This window comes from Hylobates moloch, unplaced genomic scaffold (genome assembly GCF_009828535.3).
Source record: "Hylobates moloch isolate HMO894 unplaced genomic scaffold, HMol_V3 SCAFFOLD_13, whole genome shotgun sequence".
NCBI classification, from domain to species: domain Eukaryota; kingdom Metazoa; phylum Chordata; class Mammalia; order Primates; family Hylobatidae; genus Hylobates; species Hylobates moloch.
The window spans coordinates 28,752,380-28,770,802 of record NW_026652288.1 but is presented as its reverse complement, the minus strand read 5'-3'; the positions used below and the strand labels follow the sequence as shown (position 1 = coordinate 28,770,802).

General features: G+C 50.8%; 1 protein-coding gene across 3 annotated transcripts in view; it reads right to left on the bottom strand.

Moving 5' to 3' along the window:
- The window catches only part of TOGARAM2 (TOG array regulator of axonemal microtubules 2), a 70,071-nt gene that overhangs the window by 12,923 nt on the left and 38,725 nt on the right, over window positions 1–18,423 (bottom strand). For 2 of the 3 annotated variants that reach the window (XM_032753262.1, XM_032172096.2), the window contains 8 exons: window positions 17,048–17,198; window positions 16,141–16,246; window positions 14,957–15,192; window positions 12,317–12,475; window positions 6,320–6,437; window positions 5,809–5,903; window positions 3,718–3,910; window positions 2,610–2,826 (listed from right to left, as the gene is read on the bottom strand). In XM_032753262.1, the coding sequence (XP_032609153.1) occupies window positions 2,610–2,826; window positions 3,718–3,910; window positions 5,809–5,903; window positions 6,320–6,437; window positions 12,317–12,475; window positions 14,957–15,192; window positions 16,141–16,246; window positions 17,048–17,198 (1,275 nt within the window). The remainder of the gene's footprint in view (window positions 1–2,609; window positions 2,827–3,717; window positions 3,911–5,808; window positions 5,904–6,319; window positions 6,438–12,316; window positions 12,476–14,956; window positions 15,193–16,140; window positions 16,247–17,047; window positions 17,199–18,423) is intronic. The other variant, XM_032753263.1, reaches the window with a different exon arrangement.

The following is an 18,423-nucleotide window of genomic DNA, read 5'->3' as shown; positions in this document are numbered from 1 at the left end:
ATAAACAGTAACCTGCTGAGCTATTGCTTTGTGACTTTCCATATTTAAATATTTCACAGCATTCAACAGTCATGTCCAGCCTGGAGCCCAGAATCTGTTATGCAGCATGAAGAAGGAGGTTTGGGGAAAAGCTCCTTCCCATCAAAGAAACTGGATCATATCTAATCCAAGCCACTTCCAAGAGGGGCCTCAGGTGTTAAAGGTCCCCCAAGAAACCACTAGAACCACCAGGCTCAGCTTGGGTGATTTGGGAGGACTTTATACCCCTTCTCTTCCATCCGATTTGATGCACTCTCTGCCGCTATCACCCAATCCCCTGGGACAGAGGGAAATTTAGTTACTTCCATCTGCAGGCCAGGCTCAGACCATGACAGGCAGATAAGAACCATTCCCAGAGATAGATTCCACCCTAGGTACTCCCTGGCAATGAGTTCCCCTTGTTGGTAACCTACTCCCTCCAGTTCTGACCTACATGGATGTGGAAATCAGCTGGTCACTTCAAAGTTAGGAACACTTTCAAAACCCGTTTTGCTGGCTGGGCTGAGAGGGTATGGCTTACAGCAAAGCCATCAGGCCCAGATAGCCCATGCCTCATCTGCTCAAAAATTACCTGGATCCAAAACAGCATATTTGGCCTGACACGGTGGCTCACACCTGTAATCCCAGCACTTTGGGAGGCCAAGGCGGGTGGATCGCCTGAGGTCAGGAGTTCAAGACCAGCCTGGCCAACATACTGAAACCCCATCTCTACTAAAAATACAAAAAATTAGCCAGGCGTGGTGGCACACACCTGTAATCCCAGCTACTCAGGAGGCAGAGGTTGCAACGAGCTGAGATCATGCCATTGCATTTCACCCTGGGTAACAACAGCAAAAATTCCATCTCAAAAAGCAAAAACAAACAGTATATTTTACCCTTTGGGCTCCACCAGAGCCTTTTGCCAGGGATTTACTGGACTCCATTCATCCCTTTGAGGGCCACACCATTCCATTCCAGCCTAAGCACTGACCTATGGATTAGAGAGGAAGAGAGCCAACCCTTCCCATTGCACCAAAGCCTCTGGATGATGAACCAGAGGGTACATCATCAGCCGTACCCAAGGAGGCCCTGTCCCAGAAGGGAGAACATAGGCATCTTCCTAGTAGCTACAATCCTGCTACCAGGTGAGTTCAGATCACAAAAGCAGGCCACCCCTAGGCTCTCCTTTCCAGGATGCCCAGTCTAGTAGGGGTACAACAGGGCCCCAAATAAAAGGGACCTGAATCTTGTGACAGTATGAGACACTAGATTTTTTGCCCAAAGCGCCACAATTCCAGAGCTCAAGGAGGCTGGCCTGATGGCAAAAAGTGGAAACTAAAACACCTGGAGGGGGAAGAGTTAAAAATTCCTCTCCCTAGACAAGGATGCTTATCCTCTTCAAATAGCTAAAGCTTATTTTGCTTGGTTCAGGTTTTCCCAATAAATCCAAGGCCCATGGCGATTTACCAAGAGCCTTGGTTATTGGCAAGAGCAATCTCACTTACCCAGAGCAACGCTGAGAACAAGCCGTAATTTAGAGCTGGATTTATATTGTTTGTTCTACAGCAACAAACTCAGCAAATCATAAATTCCCTCTGAGATGAAGAGCGGAAATTGACAATATTTATGAACTCAAGAGGCAGAGAGGGACCTGACCAGGCCTCTGATTTGTAACTGAAACTTTTCCTGGAGCCTCCAGCCAAGGACACCGTGCCTGTCCCAGCCCCAGTCAGCTGGGCTCAGGCCAGGTCGCGGGGTGGGGTCGGGGGGAGGGGGACAGCAAGTGTGTCAGGAGGTGTGTCCAGCCTCTCTAAAGGATGGTCTTTGGATGCTAAAGGCAAGACGTTGCTCTATGCTCATCAGGACACACAGCAACAAGGCAAACAGAGGCAGTTTTCAGACCATGGCTTCCTCGCTCTGAAGCAAGGCTTGTTTGGGAAAGCTCGTCCTTGTACTGGGCTGGCCATAAGGCTACTCATGTGCTACTTTCTCCACACACCTAAAGTTTGGAATTTACACTTTGATCCATGTACTGGGTACACCAAACATCACTTTCTATCATCCATGAAAGGAATAAGAAAACACAAGCAGATGCACCAACATTTCCCCTAATGTTCCAGAAGCAAGGTGTCATACCAAGAAGCTCTTACCTTTCCTGATATCTCTTCCATAGCTCCCACCTTTTTTTCTTCTATCCTTTTTCCCCTCCCTCCACTTTCCCTCCCTGCCCATCACCACAAACCCCACCCCAAGCCCCGGCCCAGCTTAAGCCTTCCCAGCACTCCTGACTCACCCACTGTGGTGCCTTGTGACCCTGGGGGTTCATTTCCCTCATGTGTCTATGAGGAGGCTGGACTGGATCATCTCCACATCACCTCCACTTCCAGCCATCCAGAGGTGTGGGTGGCTGTGACATGGAAAAGCCCACCGGCCAAGAGCCTTGGAGGCCCTGGGCTCCACCTCTGCCCTACACAGCCTCTGGTGAAACATCTGGCCTGGGAACCAACCAAGGCCTTATCCACCTTGCAGATTTCCAAGCAGGAAGGTGGACATGCTGACCAGAGCCACACAGGCCCAGGTGGGACACTCACCCAGGCTCTCAACCATCACATCCAGCACAGCCATGGCAGCAGTGTAAATCCCCACGTTCCTGGAGTTGAGGTTGTCTGCAACAGCAATGATGATGGAGAGCAGCATGGGGTGTAAGCTCTCTTTGAGGAGGGGGATCATCTTGGCGAGGGACTCCAGCGCCCACTGGTTCACTTTCTTGTTGGAATCGTGAAGCCTTGGGGTGAAAGCATCAAAGACCTATTGAAGAAACAGAAACCAAGAGTCCATGGGAACCCAGGCTGGGTGGGACTCCCACAGTGCAGGCAGCTTGGAGCTCACCCGGCCCAACTGAGCGACCTCAGCAGAGACTCCTCATGCATCCCTGACCTAAGCCACAGCACTCTCAAAAACGAAGAGCTCACCTCCTCAAAAGGGTGAGCGAGAGGGGAGGAACCAACAGGTATTGAGCACTCATTGCATGCCAAGCATCCAGGGCGTCTTGTTAGTTGCTCTGCAATCTCCTTTTTACTGAATGATCTTAACAACCCATGGAGCACATTTTCACCCCCACTTTCCCATAAACAACAACAACTGGGGCTCCAAGAGGTTCAATGATTTGCCTGAGATCACACAGCTAGTAAGAAACTTGGATGGAAACCCAGGTCTGCTGACTCTGAGCTGTGTCTTTGCTCAGCTGTGTAACTGACTGTCAGCAGCCTCACTCCACCAAGAAGCAGGCACCCACCCGAGTGTTCAGCCTGTGAAGGGCTTGTACCTACTCCTAACACACCTGTCCAGCCATCACAGCCAAGTCACCTGTCCAGCCACATGCTCTGCCCCCAAACATGATGCACCTAACTCCCCAGAAGCAACCCAAGGCCTCACCACAGTATCCTCCACCTCTACCTCCTACCCTCCTCGCTGTAAATCTGCCAGAAGGACAAGAGACATCTATGAGTATTTCCAAGCTGCCAGCAGGAGGCGGTGCCCTTGCCCACTCAGCCATTTCCAGGTAGTCTCCATGTTACAAAGGCCAACTGCATAGCAAGGGGTCTGACACAATGTCCAACGCCATTCAGAGTTTTCAAACTTCAAGTTGCACCCCCCAGAGGAGAGACAGGTGGGAGAATAAAAGCAAGCGGTGCTCACCTGGACCAGGTGGGCAGAGACGAGCTCCGGCTTGGCCTTGCAGGTCTCCAGGAGCCGCCCCACACCTTCCATCCGGGACCGGAAGTCCTTGGCCTCCAGCAGCCGCGTCACCTCCTGTAGCTGCTCCACCATCTCCCGGTGGCCCTGCAGTGTGGAGCGCAGCCCCACCAGCCTTGGGCCATTGCAGCTGAGCCTAGATAAGGAGCATGGCGTCTGACCCCCAGGGAAGAGCCCCGGGGAATGAACCCACTTCTGGTCCCATGCCACCTCCTACACGCAGGTGGGGCAGAGACAAGAGTGTCACCTGCAGCTTAGTCCACCCCCAGCTTCCCCTCCACCTACAGTTTGTTGCCCAGGGCCCCATCCCCTTGTCAGGGGTCAGGGATCTCTGTTCCTGCCTTTTTCTCTTTTCAGAAAATATGTAAGCAATGGGGGAAGTCAGAGTGAGGGAGTGGCTATCCACAAAAGAATGACTGGTACACATTTTTTTTTTTTTTTTTTTTTTTGAGACAGAGTCTCACTCTTGTTGCCCAGGCTAGAGTTTAATGGCACAACCTCAGCTCACTGCAACCTCCACCTCCTGGGTTCAAACGATTCTCCTGCCTCAGCCTCCCAAGTAGCTCGGATTACAGGCATGTGTCACCATGCCCGGCTAATTTTTGTATGTTTAGTAGAGACAAGGTTTCAGTATGTTGGCCAGGCTGGTCTCAAACTCCTGACCTCATGATCCACCCACCTCGGCCTCCCAAAGTGCTGGAATTACAAGTGTGAGCCACTGCACCTGGCCAACTGGTGCACATTTAATGTAAGAGTGGGGAAAGACCTTGGAGGTCATCACGGCCAACCTTCTGCCTGACTCCTATATCCTGAGCCCTGGCTGGCTAGGCTCTGCTCACACTCCCCCAGCGACTGGGGACATTATAAAAAGCCCCATTTTCTTACGCTGGGATCACATGTCCATCACAGCCCCCTAGCCCCTTCCAGCCAGCATGAGAACAGCTCTGTGCAGAACTACTGTCTCCCACCTTCAGCTCCAAGCCTGGGTCATTGGCTCATGCCCTACACCCAGGTCCCATCCAGCGGAGCCCACTGTCCCTCATTCTGTGATTCACTCCTGCATTCCACACTCACTGTCTACTGAGAGCCAAGAGCTGTGCTGGGCACTGAGAACCGTGAGATGAGAGCACAGCCGTTGCCGTTAGGAGCTCACAGACCAATGGAAGATAGATACATCAACGGGGCTGACAGAGGTATGACAAACAGGCCAGCCTGTCACCCTGAGGACATGAGGACACAGAGTGGTAGAGCTTCCTGGAGAAAGTGACAGGTGAGCTGAATCTTGCAGAACCAATAGACATGTTCTAGGTGTAGATGGCGCCTAGGATAAGCAAAGTCACAGCAGGGAGAGAGGATGTGGAGGGGCATGAATACCAGCTGCTCTCATGTTTTGCTTATCCCAGGTGCTGCTCTGGTCAGGCTGAGAGAGGAAGAGTGGGAGAGGAGGCAGGAAGTTACCTTTGAAGAAGTGGGCATGGGGCTTCCCTGGTGCCCTGCTAAGGAGTTCAGATGGGATCAGCCCAGGTCATTGCAGAAGGGCTTCAGTTTTAAGTACAGGCATGACCATCGGACTCCTGCTTGGTTTCTAACTGCTCCCAGCACCCCCACACCCCCTCTTCCTAGTCTCTCAGTCCATGTCTTCTCATCTGCCTTAGTTCAGGCTGGGCCTCTGAACTAGTCCCAGGCTGGCCACTCTGGTGGTTAAAGGATCTGCTGGTCTAAGCGAGCGAGGAAACACTGAGCTCACACAGAGAGCCCAACCACTGATGCTAGTGGAACCCCACCCATTCAGCTGGGACTGCAGGAGCCAACTTCTACTGGCAGATGCTCCCAAGCCCAGGATTTGTCTCCCTGGGATTTGGGTTGGGGAGAACACATCCTGCAAATTCATCTATTAGTATTGCAGCCCCAGCTAGGTCTCAGCGGTACCCTAGATCCATATGTCCACCCCAGAGCCACCCCGGCCATGCACAAGCAGGATGCCTCTGTCAGAAGTCTTAGATGTGGAGCCCAGAGATACAGGAGCAGCCATACCCCTCCTTGATGGGCAGCCCGTTCTCACACACCACCAGACTCTTCAACACCTTGCGGCCTTTGGCAGAGGGAAGTTCATCATTATCTTCTATTCCCTTGAAAAATACACACAGAGCATGAGCCAAAAGGAATGGCCCTCCAGGGAACTGCCAGACATTCCAGTGGAGACATAACAATGGCAATAATCTCTTCCACCTAGGAGAGCTTCAGATGCCACCGTTGAGCCTTCCAGAGCCCTGAAAGTAGCTGGGGCAGAGATCAAGATCCCCAGTTAACAGATGAAGGCGTGGAGGCCCAGGGAGGCTCAAGGAACATAGGTAGTGTGGGGGCAGAACCAGGTGTGAGTACAGAGGACAGAAATCATATCTATCTCACCTATCAGGAGTAGTGGATGAAATCAACACCTCTGGAATCCACTCCCCACTCCCCTGACCCACTTGAAGGCTACCAGGCTCAGCACTGTCACCCCCACCCCCAAAAGGCCATGACCCACTCATGCCCCACAACTCACCTGCTGTTTAATGGCCGCCATGACCTTCTGCAAGTCGTAAGATGGGAGAGATTGCTTCAGAAATGCATCAAACTGAGTGTTCGCCATCAAGATATTCACCATCTTCCGGCCATAAAATCTGCCACAGGAGAGAGAGCAAGATAAAGAAACAGCCTCTGAAATGCAAAATAAATTTGCTTTACAGCTTTACATAATCTTCCTAATTAAAGTGAGTTTTTAATACTTTTTCTAATTACAAAAGCAATCCCTACCCAGTTAAAAAATAGATTAATAAAATAAACATAATCCATAATCCCATTACCAAGAGAAAATCCCTATTAAATTTTTACATATTTTCCTATAGTCTTTTTTCTGTGGCATTTACTTTCTAGTTGATATCAGAATGTATATACAAGTTGTATTCAGCTTTTTCACTTTATCATTCATTAATCATCTTCCCAAGTCCCTTAAAACTCTCCATAAACATCCTTTTTAATGGCTACAAAATATTCCGTTGAATGGCTATACCAAAGTGTACCCAATTTTGTTCTAATATGGAATATTTAGAAGTCCAAGAAAGGGTAAAGCGGGACAGTATAGGAGGGTATAGTCAATCTACCTGATGAACAGTGGTGGCAGGTGAGGGAATCAAGGAGGGCTTCAAGGAAGAGGTGACCTTTGTGTTGGGGCTCAACAGATAAGTAGGAGTTCACAAGTGGGGTGGGATTTGGGATACGTCGGAGGAAAAGGGTTATTTGGGTCTATAACACAGTGTGACATGTCAGCAGGGGGATATGTTGGAGAATAGTGAGCAGGGGTTGGACACAGGAAGCAGACAGGCCAAAGGAGAACACAGGACCCTGTTTAGGGAGACATGAAGGAGTTAGACTTCAGTTTGCAGGCAATAGGAAGCTGAAGAATAATTCAATTTGTACATTAGTCAAAATGTCTCTAACAGCAGTGCAGAGGATGGATCGGTGGAGACAAGGCTAGGGGCCAGGAGACTTATTAGGAGGCCACCATAATAGTCCAGGAAAAAGATGGTGCAGGCCTGAAATCAGGCAGTACAGTGAGGATAAGGAAGCACAGTCAGATCCAAGAGCTGCTGAAAAGATGGAAACCACAGGATTTGGTAGCTGGTTGGAAGTGAAGCAGGAAGCATCTAAAATCTTAAATCATATTTCATTCAAACCTAAGACTCCATTAATTGTAAAAGGTGCCCTTACTTTATTTTCCACTAAGGAAAATCAGAAAAATAAAAACTGGTGATTTCCATAGCCTCCAATGACACTGCCCCATGTGTGAAGGCAATCTTTCTATGTGCTGTCTCAGAAAAAGAAGATAGCATTGCTTGTCGGTATTTTTCTTCCTTAGGTCAGATAAAGTTCTTAGCGATTGCTTTGCAAAAAATGTGGGACTTGGTCATTCCTTCCACAGTGAGAGTTTGCTTCATTGACATCTAATGGATATCCACTGATGTTGCCATGCCTTTTCTCATACACAATAATGATTCATTTCAATTGCAAATAATAGTGTAATATTTCTAAGAAACTTTAAACAGATTAAACTCAATGATTCTCCAGAGAGCATCCAAAAATCTCTTCTGAAAATAAATCTAGAAGTTTACAAAGAAAGGCTCATAATGTAGTTACTACAATGGAAAATTTAATTCAGAAAATAATACTCTGAGCGACAATGACTAAGTTTGTGAAGGTGCAGATAGTATAACTACATCATAAACTGGGCACAGTGGTGCACAATGGTTGTCTCAGCTACTTGGGAGGCTGAGTCAGGAGGATTACATGAGCCCAGGAGTTCAAGGCTGTAGTGTGCAATGATCACACCTGTGAATAGCCACCGCACTCCATAGTGTGGTGTGGCAACAAAGCAAGACCCCATCTCTTAAAACAACAAAAATACCTATGTCATAATCACTGCCTAGCCCAACTGAAACCCAACAGCAACTGTGAAATGCCTGTCATTGTAAGATACATGTCAATTTTAAAGATATTAAAACCAGGGAAGGATGTGTGTCTTGAAATCAATGAAGTATGGGAGTCCCCATTGTGCCTCTTGGGTGGCTCAGTAAATAACAGTCACTTTTAATGATAGAACACAGAGAGACAGACTTGGAAAGGAGGCAATGAGTTCATTTAGGGACTCTCAGCACTGCAGATGGCAGTAGGACATCAGATGATGGGTCCCATGGAGGCTTTAGAAGTAGGGGACTGATGCTCGAAGAAGGGTCTGGACTGGAGGGCAAGAATTGAGAAGCCTCCAACTTTGCTGGTGGCTGGAGCCACCAGAAGTAAAAGCCAGGAGAGGGAGATGAGGACTAAAGACACATTGGCAGCACCTACACTCAGGTGGCAGTCAGGGGCAGAATGGTCAGAGAGGGACAAGGAGAATCCCTGGAGTACAGTGCCATGGAAACTGGGAAGGAGAGTTCTAGGAAGGAAAAGGAAATATAGTCACCATCATCTAGCGTAAGGGACGGGTCAGAATAGAGAGGAGTAGCAGATCTGGAGAGACTTTAGACCTTGATTTCCATCCCTCTAACAACCATTTAAAACCAACAAACAAACCAAAACCTTCTACATCCTTTTTTTGTTGTTGTTGCATGGCAGAGCTACACAACACTTTATTATATACTAGATGCTCTAGTAGATGCCACACAAAGAATAGCTGTTTATAGACATTTCATCCCATTCCTCCAGTCCCCCTAAACTCACTCTTCAAAGTATTTGCCCCAAGTTTAACGGCAATGTGATTTGTGATTTTTTTTTTTCAGACAGGGTCTCACTCTGTTGCCCAGGCGGGAACGTAATGGCCCTATTTCAGCTCACCGCAACCAGTGCCTCCTGGCCTCAAGTGATCCTCTTATCTCAGCCTCTCAAGTAGCTGGGACCACAGGCACAGGCTACCATGCCCGGCTAATATTTTGGTATTTTTTGTAGAGACAGGATTTCACTGTGTTGCCCAGGCTGATCTCAAACTCTTGGGCTTAAGAGAGGTCCACCTGCCTTGGGTTCCCAAAGTGCTGGAATTACAGATGTGAGCCACTGCGCCCAGCCAGGCAATGTTTTGTTTGCTTGTTTTTGTTTTAATTTTTTATTTCCATAGGTTATTGGGGAACAGGTGGTGGTTGGTTCCATGAGTAAGTTCTTTAGTGGTGATTTGTGAGATTTTGGTGCACCCATCACCCGAGCAGTATACACTGAACCCTATTTGCAGTCTTTCATCCCTCACCCCCTTCCCACTAGTTCCTCCTGAGTCCCTAAAGTCCATTATGTCATTTTTTTTTTTTTTTTAGAGTCTTGCTCTGTCGCCCAGGCTGGAGTGCAGTGGCATGATCTCGGTTCGCTGGGTTCACGCCATTCTCCTGTCTCAGCCTCCTGAGTAGCTGGGACTACAGGCACCCGCCACCACGCCCGGCTAATTTTTTGTATTTTTAGTAGAGACAGAGTTTCACCGTGTTAGCCAGGATGGTCTTGATCTCCTGACCTCATGATCCACCCGCCTCGGCCTCCCGAAGTGCTGGGATTACAGGTGTGAGCCACCACGCCCGGCCCATTATGTCATTCTTATGCCTTTGCATCCTCATAGCTCAGCTCCCACTTATAAGTGACAACATACGATGTTTGGTTTTCCATTCCCCCGTTATTTCACTTAGAGTAATAGTCTCCAATCTCATCCAGGTTACTGCAAATGTCATTAATTCATTCCTATTTATGGCTGAGTAGTATTCCATTGTGTGTGTGTGTGTGTGTGTGTGTGTACACACATACATACATACATATCACAGTTTCTTTATCCACTCATTGATTGATGATGCGGCATTTGGGCTGTTTTTGCATTTTTGCAACTGAGAATTGTGCTGCTATAAACATGCGTGTACAAGTATCTTTTTCATATGATGATACCCAATAGATACCCAGTAGTGGGATTGCAGGATCGAATGGTAGTTCTACCTTCACTTCTTTAAGGAATCTCCACACTGTTTTCCATAGTGGCTGTGCTAGTTTGCATTCCCACCAGCAGTGTAGAAGTGTTCCCTTTCACCACATCCATGCCAACATCTATTATTTTTTGGTTTTTTGATTATGGCCATTCTTGCAGGAGTAAGCAAAACCTTCCACTTCTCCACTGATATTCCTCATTTCAGCAAATGGCACTATTATTCGCCATTGTTCAGGGTAAAAACTTAAGAGCATCTTCAGTTCATCTTTGAAACCCTTACCACCTGCATCCTGTTGGCTCTGACTTCAAAACACACCCGAAGCCACCCACCACTCTCCAGTCTGAGCCTCCAGCCCCTCTTGCCTGGACTGTGGGGCAGCCATTATCTGCTGTTCCTCCTGCCTTTCTCTCTCACTACCAGTCCTGCGGCAGCCAGAGAGGCTTTGTTTTTAATTATAAAGGCTAACACGCGTGTAAAGAAACACTCAAACTCATTATTAATAAGCAGGGGGTCAAAGCACTGTAAAACAATGATGAGCTATCATTTTTACCCATTAGATGGATAAAAATTAGAAATCCAGAAATTGCCACATGTTGAGAGGCTGGGCAGGAGGGAGGCAGATGTGGATGCCAGGCAGGGTGGGGCTGCTGGAGCGCACACATGCATCTGACTCACGGCCCTGCTCCTGGGCACCTCCAAGGAGGTGCCATGCAGCACAGTTTGCAGCAGGGGAGAACGGGAGGAACCGCAGGCACTACATCCCTCAGGGAGCACCCTCAGACGTGGGTACCCTACAAGAATGTCTGGCCTGGAGATCACCCATCCAGGGTGGGCATGGCCTCTGGAGCCCTGACAGGTGCCACACGGTCTCCAGTTGGGGCGAGGATGGAGTGAGGGGTGGAGACCCACACACTCATCCAAACGGATGTGGTAGTAATAAGCCCTGAACTGAGGGGTGTGAGGAACTGGGCCTCAGGCCTAGCTTTTGAAGACAGTCAACCAGATCCTCTCACTCTCCTGCTTAAAATCCTCTGACACCTCCTCATACTCCTACTAAGAAAACCCTCCAATGACTTCCAATCACACACCACCCAAAATCCCAGCTCCTGACCTTGACCTAAGAGAATGTCCCTGGCCTGGGCCTGCTGCCCACCCTCACCCCCACCCCTCACTCACTGTACTCCACCAGGCTGGCGTTCCCACCCTTGGACACCAAGCTTGTTCCCATCCAGTGGCCTCTGTGACATTTCCTTTGGTAATGTCAAAGAGCTGGCTCCGTGTAGCCGTTCAGCTCTCAACTCAGATGTCACTCTTACAAAAGGCTCTCTGAACCCTCAATCTAAAGCAGCCCCCACCTAACTCCATTGCATTGCAGCCTCTACCTCCTGGGCTCAAGAGATCCTCCCATCTCAGCCCCTCAGTAGCCGGGACTACAAGTGTGCAACACCACCCCTAGCATTTTTTTTTTTTTAAGTAGAGACAGGATCTCACTATGTTGCCCAGACCGGTCCCAAACTCCTGGCCTCAAGCAATCCTCCTGCCTTGGCCTCCCAAAGTGCTGGGATTACAGGTATGAACAACCACATCTGGCCTATTTTTTCTTTATATCCCTGATATGTATCTAAAATTACCATAATTATTTATTATCTGTCTCCCTCGACTAGGAAGTAAGTTCCAAGACAACAGGGGCTTCATTTTTCTTATTCACCGCTGTGTTCATAATAACAAAAGAGTGATCATTAAATATCTCCAGAAAAAAAGGCCTGAATGGTCTTACAGAGAACGGTGCTGGGGTGAGGTAGAAACAAGAGCAACACTCGATGGGTAAAGGGGAAATGGAAGACCAGAAAGTGGAGAAAGGGAGTAAGGACCCCCTCCCTGAATGGGCTTGGCTTGACGGAAGGGATGGGACAAGAGCTGAAAGGAAAGGACATAGCTTCCGCCCACCTGTCTGTCCGTCTGCAGGATCCCAGGGAAGCTGAGCTGTGTGCTCCAGGCCCCTCAGGGCTGGCTGGTTGGTTGCCTTCTCTGCCCCCAGGCCCCTGGCCCTGCCCTACCTGGTGTCCTTGTTGGAGTCCTGGGCCAGCCTCACCAGGTTGTGCACCAACATGTCTGTGCTGTCTCTGGTGCCCGAGAGAAGCTTCTCAGCGCCGATCTGCTCCAGCACAGCTGAGAGGTGCTCAGCCGCGTATCTCCGGACCAAGGGGTTCCGGTGGCTGAAAGGAAATCATGGCCCAGGGGTCAGTCTCAGGATAGTGGTGCGGGAGGCCCCAGGCTGGCAAACATGGATCTACCATTGCAGATCCGTGCTTCATGCCAGCCAGGGGCTCCAAAAATACCTGTCCCCATGTGAGCCGAGGGGAGTCTTTGAGGAAAGAGCACTCATTTTCTACTAATAGGGTGACAGCAACAATGGGAGAGGGAAGGAAAGTGACATGAAGCTACACGACGTTCCCCAATACACCCTATGCATACCGTTCTTGGAAGCTTCCTGCACACATATCCTTCCTTTTGTCTAAATACTCTTCTCCATCTTCCCTCCACCTAGAAAAGTCCCACCTAACCAATGTCTCCTCTTCCTTCCTTCCCCAGCCCCACAGGCAGAATTAGACGTCCCACCCACCGCCCAAGGTAGCGCTGTCTTTGTCCCCGGGGAAGTACAGTTGCACCCTTAGGGCCCCCATCAGGCTGCCAGCTCCCTGTGGGTGGGGACCAGGTTATCTGTCTCCCTTGACTAGGAAGTAACTCCAAAACAACAGGGGCTTCATTTTTCTTTTTCACTGCTGTATCCATAATGACGAAAAGAGTGATCATTAAGTATCTCCAGAAAAAAAAGGCCTGAATGGTCTTACAGAGAACAGTACTGGCGTGAGGCAGAAACAAGAGCAACACTCGATGGGCAGAGGGGAAATGGAAGGCAAGAAAGTGGAGGCAAGGAGTAAGGACTCCTTGCTGAATCGGCTTAGCTTGATGGATGGGATGAGACAAGAGCTGAAGGACATAGCTTCCATCCACCTGCCTGTCTCTTTGCAGGATGCCACGGAAGCTGAGCTGCGTGCTCCAGGCCCCTCAGGGCTGGCTGGTTGCCTTCTCTGCCCCCAGGCCCCTGGCGCTTCCCCACCTAGTGTCCTGGCTGGAGTCCTGACTCCCCCTCTGTGGCAACCCCACTGCCCTACTGGTGCCTGACATATCCCTGGTGCTTAGCAGGAGCTTAACGCATGTTTGCTGAACTGAACTGAGACAGGAGGGAGAAGAGGGATTCATGGGTGAGTTGGTGACCATAACAAGTGGAACCTGAGCTCTATAAGAGAAACCTGTCAGAATGGCACCTCTTTCAAAGGGCCTCTGTGTCCACACTCCATCAGAAAACACTGACCCTTTTGTCTCCTAGAGTCCCACCCCAGTGGAACACAGTGGGGGACATCAGAACTCTCCCTACTCAGCATGGTCCATGGACCAGCAGCACTGGCATCTGAACCAGAATCTGCATTTCAGCAAGATCCCAGCAGACTCAGATGCACAAGCCATGACCCTGGTTCTTGTTGACAGTGATCAATTGCCTGTCCCTCCATGCCAGCACCTTTTATCCATTGCCTCACATCTACCTCATTAGCTACTATTATCATCATCATTCTGCAGGTGAGGAAGCTGAGCCAAAGGGAGGCATCCAGAAAAAAAAAAATACAATTCATTTCTCCTAAGTTAATTACAGACACAGTAAACACTCAGTGAATGTCAGGAATGGGCAGGCACCGTTCTAAGTGCGCTTTCATGAGTCAATTCAATTATCTCTTATAACAACCTCATGAGGTAGACACCATTATTATCCCCATTTTACAGATGAGTCAACTGAGACACAGAGAAGTGAAGTGACAATCAGGATGTGAACCCAGGCGATGTGGCTGGGCAGGATCTCACCCTTTGCAGTATGCTATGGTGCAATTACTAAACGTCTCCCAGCTGGTCCAATAGGCCCCTGGGGCTACTGAGAAACCTCACGCATCAGTGTAATGATCCACTTATGGGGTGGAGAGGCCTTTTGCTCTGTGGGAGAAGTGGCTTGGGAAATGCTTTTGGTTTTGCTTTTAGTGTGGGTTTTTAATGACAGGGAAAACAAATCTGCAGAAAGGCTCCAACAGGAGCCGAATACCTTCCCCTCCCCAGGAGCAGGTCCAGTGGGGCAAGCTGGAGAATGAAATTTTGCGACTTTCTCTTCTCACTGGCCCACATTTCATCAGAAAGCAACACTGCTCCTGGGGGTGGCAGGAGCTGCAGGGCCCACGCTCAGGTTGCCTCTGCAGCCCTGTCTCCCGGGGCGCTCCCACAGCCACAGTGTGCTCCCCAGCCTTGGAGTGCAACAGCCCCCTCCTCTTTCAGCCAGAGCTCCCTGCATTACCCCGGCCTGGCCAATGAAAGGTGGGAGAGAAGCCCGGTGTCTGGCACAGGGAAGAAGGGATCTTCCTCCCCCGGCTAAGTGGGAGGCACCTGCTGTGAAGTCTGAGGTGGGCCCCTTCTTCACTCTGAACCTCTGACCCATCACACTGGCCTCTAGTATCCCGAGGGACCCCCTGCAGCCTCACTTGCCTGCTTCCCTCCCTCCCTGCACCCTTCCCTCCTTCTTTCACATCCCAGAGCCTCTCCCCTTGCCTTACCCTCCCTGATCTCCCCCGCCCCTCAGACAACAGGCAGCCACATACTAGACACCCGCCGAGGTGAGGACCACCAGGGAGCGGGCAAGGGTCACATTCTCCACCATAGCCCTCAGAGACTGGCCGGCTGCTCTCTGGATGAAGTCGTTGGTGTCCCCCATCTTCTGCAGCAAGCAGCGGGCAATCTCCTCAGCCTCCTGGTCCATATTCTTCTTCAAGGCCTGGAAGAGGTCTCCCAAGGTGCTGATGGCCAGGCGAGACACCTTGGACCGCAGGTTGGTGACCTTGGAGAGAGGAGAGGGGCCCTCCAGGGTGCTGGACCCTGCCAAGGGCTCTGGGACGCATGGAGAATGGGCCCTGCACCACCCTCTTCCTCCACCCCCACCCTTCCCCTGACCTAGGCCTTGCCACGCTGGAAACGAAAACCCTGCAGCCACTATGAGCAAAACTGTCGCATTTCGTTATCATCTCAATTATTAATCCCATCATTATCATGACCATAGGAAATGTGTACACTCTGTCTTCAAAGCACCTTTACAAAGAATGTCTGATTTGATCTTTGCAACTACCAAGTGGGAAGTAGGTACCATGAGAAGCACAGTAGTGCTGACTGAGGCTCTAATTAACCTGGGAGAATGTAACTGTATTTTTTCTGGATGCCTCACTTTGCAGAGGAAACAGAGACCCCAGGCCACATGCAGGAAGGCAGATGTTTCCAACACAACCCAGGCCCCTGTGTGTTAACAAAACAGCGTCCTCTGTATTCATCCCCACCCCACCCACACTGGAGCCGCCCACTCCCAAGGGCAGGGCACAGCCTCCGCATAAGACCAAATGCAGCCTCCTGCCTCTCTGGACCCAGCTAGACCAAGCCCCAGAGCCATGAAAGAAACGCTTTGGGAAATATTACCACTGCCCTGGAGGTGGGGATCTGGCCCTGGACGCTCCATCCCTCCTTAGGCATTTTGAGTACAGAGGACCATGCAGGCCAACACATGGGCACGTGGGATTCTAATTGTTTCCATTTCCAAAGATTACAAATAAGGAAACCCTAGGCCTCAGTTTTCCAATCTGAGAAATGGGTGGCTACCTCCTACCTCAGTGGCTGAAGGCTGAGAAATAAGCAGGGGTCCCCATGTTCCTGCAGCCACGGCCCCTCCACAGCTGCTAGCGGATGCATCGAGCAGCCGAAGTGGGGCCAAATGCACAGCACACAGGCTGGGGGGCCTCACCTCCCCAGTCACTGCCAAGCACACGTCGTGCAGCCTCCCAGTAAGGACCTCCGAGTGACAGGCTGCCAAGCGCTGGATGCTCACCAGACCCTTCTCCTTCATCTGCCTGAGAAGCAAGGCCAGGCCCTGTTGCAGGCGGGTGGAGAGGGAGGAGCCCCACCCCTCTGCAGACTAGGGGCCCCACATCACACACCATCACGGTCCACCCTCACCCACAGCAGGGTGCCATTCCATGGCCTCAGAGCAGGGTTTCCTGGGGTGACAGCCTGGCCTGGAATCCTAACCACTCAGTAAATCCAGTTTTATGTGGCCTCTGGCTGGCCCTCAGCTCTGACAGTGCTGTATGGAAGCCCACCCCCCACCCCCACCCCAGGACCTGTCTGGGTCCTTGACACAAAGTCAACACCTTCAATAAAAGGCACTTGAACAGGGAGGACTGAAGACAGGGAGGGCTTCTCACAAATGTTCTAGAGCCCGAGGCATTGCTTTGCTCGTGACCACGGTCCTGCACGGTCCTGCGTCCCCACAGTGGGAGGAGCACTCGGAGCAGATTCAATTTCATTCAGAGAAATAAAGGGCTGCGGCCTTTCCTGGGCCCCATGGTGTGGAATCAAATGCATCCTTGCCATGCCTGGCTTTGGTACACCACAGAGCCATGCATAGGCTGCTTGGAGGGTCCCAGGGCACACACATAAAGCCAGGAACACTACACACTCATGCACACACGCACGTAAACACACACACCTATCTATATGCACGCACACAGTCCTCCCTCCAAACTGGCTTTTACGCTCCATGGTGCCGGAACCCCAGAGTGGGAGAGGAGGGAAGTTGAGGGGCAGAAGCTATTCTGCAACAGCCCCTGCTTCTGGCCAGAACACGGCACATGGGGGAGGCATCTCCTCACCAGTCACTGCTGTTGAGGCACTGGAGTGCATCCCTCAGCCCCAGCTCCGGGTTCGAGAAAGGCCTCAACTCCTTACAGGCTCTAAGATCCATCTCCTCCTCTTCTTCCCATTCAGGAGACCCCACCGTGAGCACCGCAGGTAATGAGTTAGCTGCATTCACAAGAAAGAAACAGCAGGCTTCACGCAGCAGGACAGACAAGAGCCCAAGTGGCCGCTCCTGCCACCGCTCACCTTGGGAGGCCGTGCCACCACCCTGAGCCCACCTAACAGGGAGGGTGTACAAGGGGAAGTGCCTGGTGAGGCTAAGAACCCAGCGCCTGGGCCTCCCTCCCCAGGAGCCATGAAGACCTCCTAACTCTACCTTTGGTTGACTTTTCCCCTTCCTGCCCTTGCCAATGCGATTCTTATAAACAGACTTGTGATAAGCCACATGATGTCATGGGACAAAACCCCCCAGTCAGGGGGACACCTCCAAACCTGCCCCATCTGTGGTGGGGTGGGGCCCCCTGAGTCATCAACCTACTCACTTTGGTGGCGGTCTAACCTCATTCCCAACCAGAGGCCCGTGTGGTCAGTGCCTCCTCCTTCCCTCCTGCCATCCAGCCTTTTGTGAGGTTGCCCACGAGCAGGGAAGGCTCCAAGAGCAGATGGCTGGAGGAAGGCAATGTAGCCAGCTGGCACCCACACGGTCTAGACACAGCCACACACGCAGGGACCCACAACAAACAGGTTGTCGTGTTTTTCTAGGCTCTCTTTCCCAGGGGACAGATGCTGAAATCATAAACTCCTAGGACAGGAAGGAATCTTACAGGGCCTCTGTCTAGCCAAATGCCCTGATCACACGGTTGAGGTCTCAGAGGCCCAGAGAGGGTGGGGGACCCTCCACAGCCCCTCAGCTCCTCTGTCAGCACAGCCAGGACAAGAAGGTCCCCCTCCCAGTCCAGAGCTCTCACTACCATATCTTCCTTCCTGGCGAGTTTTCTCCCAAGCTTCACCCCCACCAGGATGATTTTCATCACAGTACATCTGGAGGTCCTAGGCAAGTCTGAGTGGAGAGGAAGCCCTTTACTGAAAGTGGAGGCACAGTCGGGCATAGTGGCTCACACCTGTAATCCCAGCACTTTGGGATGCCAAGGCGGGCGGATCACCTGAGGTCAGGAGTTCAAGTTCACTTGCCCAACATGGTGAAACCCTGTCTCTACTAAAAATAAAAAAATTAGCTGGACATAGTGGTACATGCCTGTAATCCCAGATACTCGGGAGGCTGAGGCAGGAGAATCGCTTGAACTCGGGAAGTGTAGGTTGCAGTGAGCCGAGATCATGTCACTGCACTCCAGCCTGGGCGACAGAGTGAGACTCAGTCTCGGGGATTTAA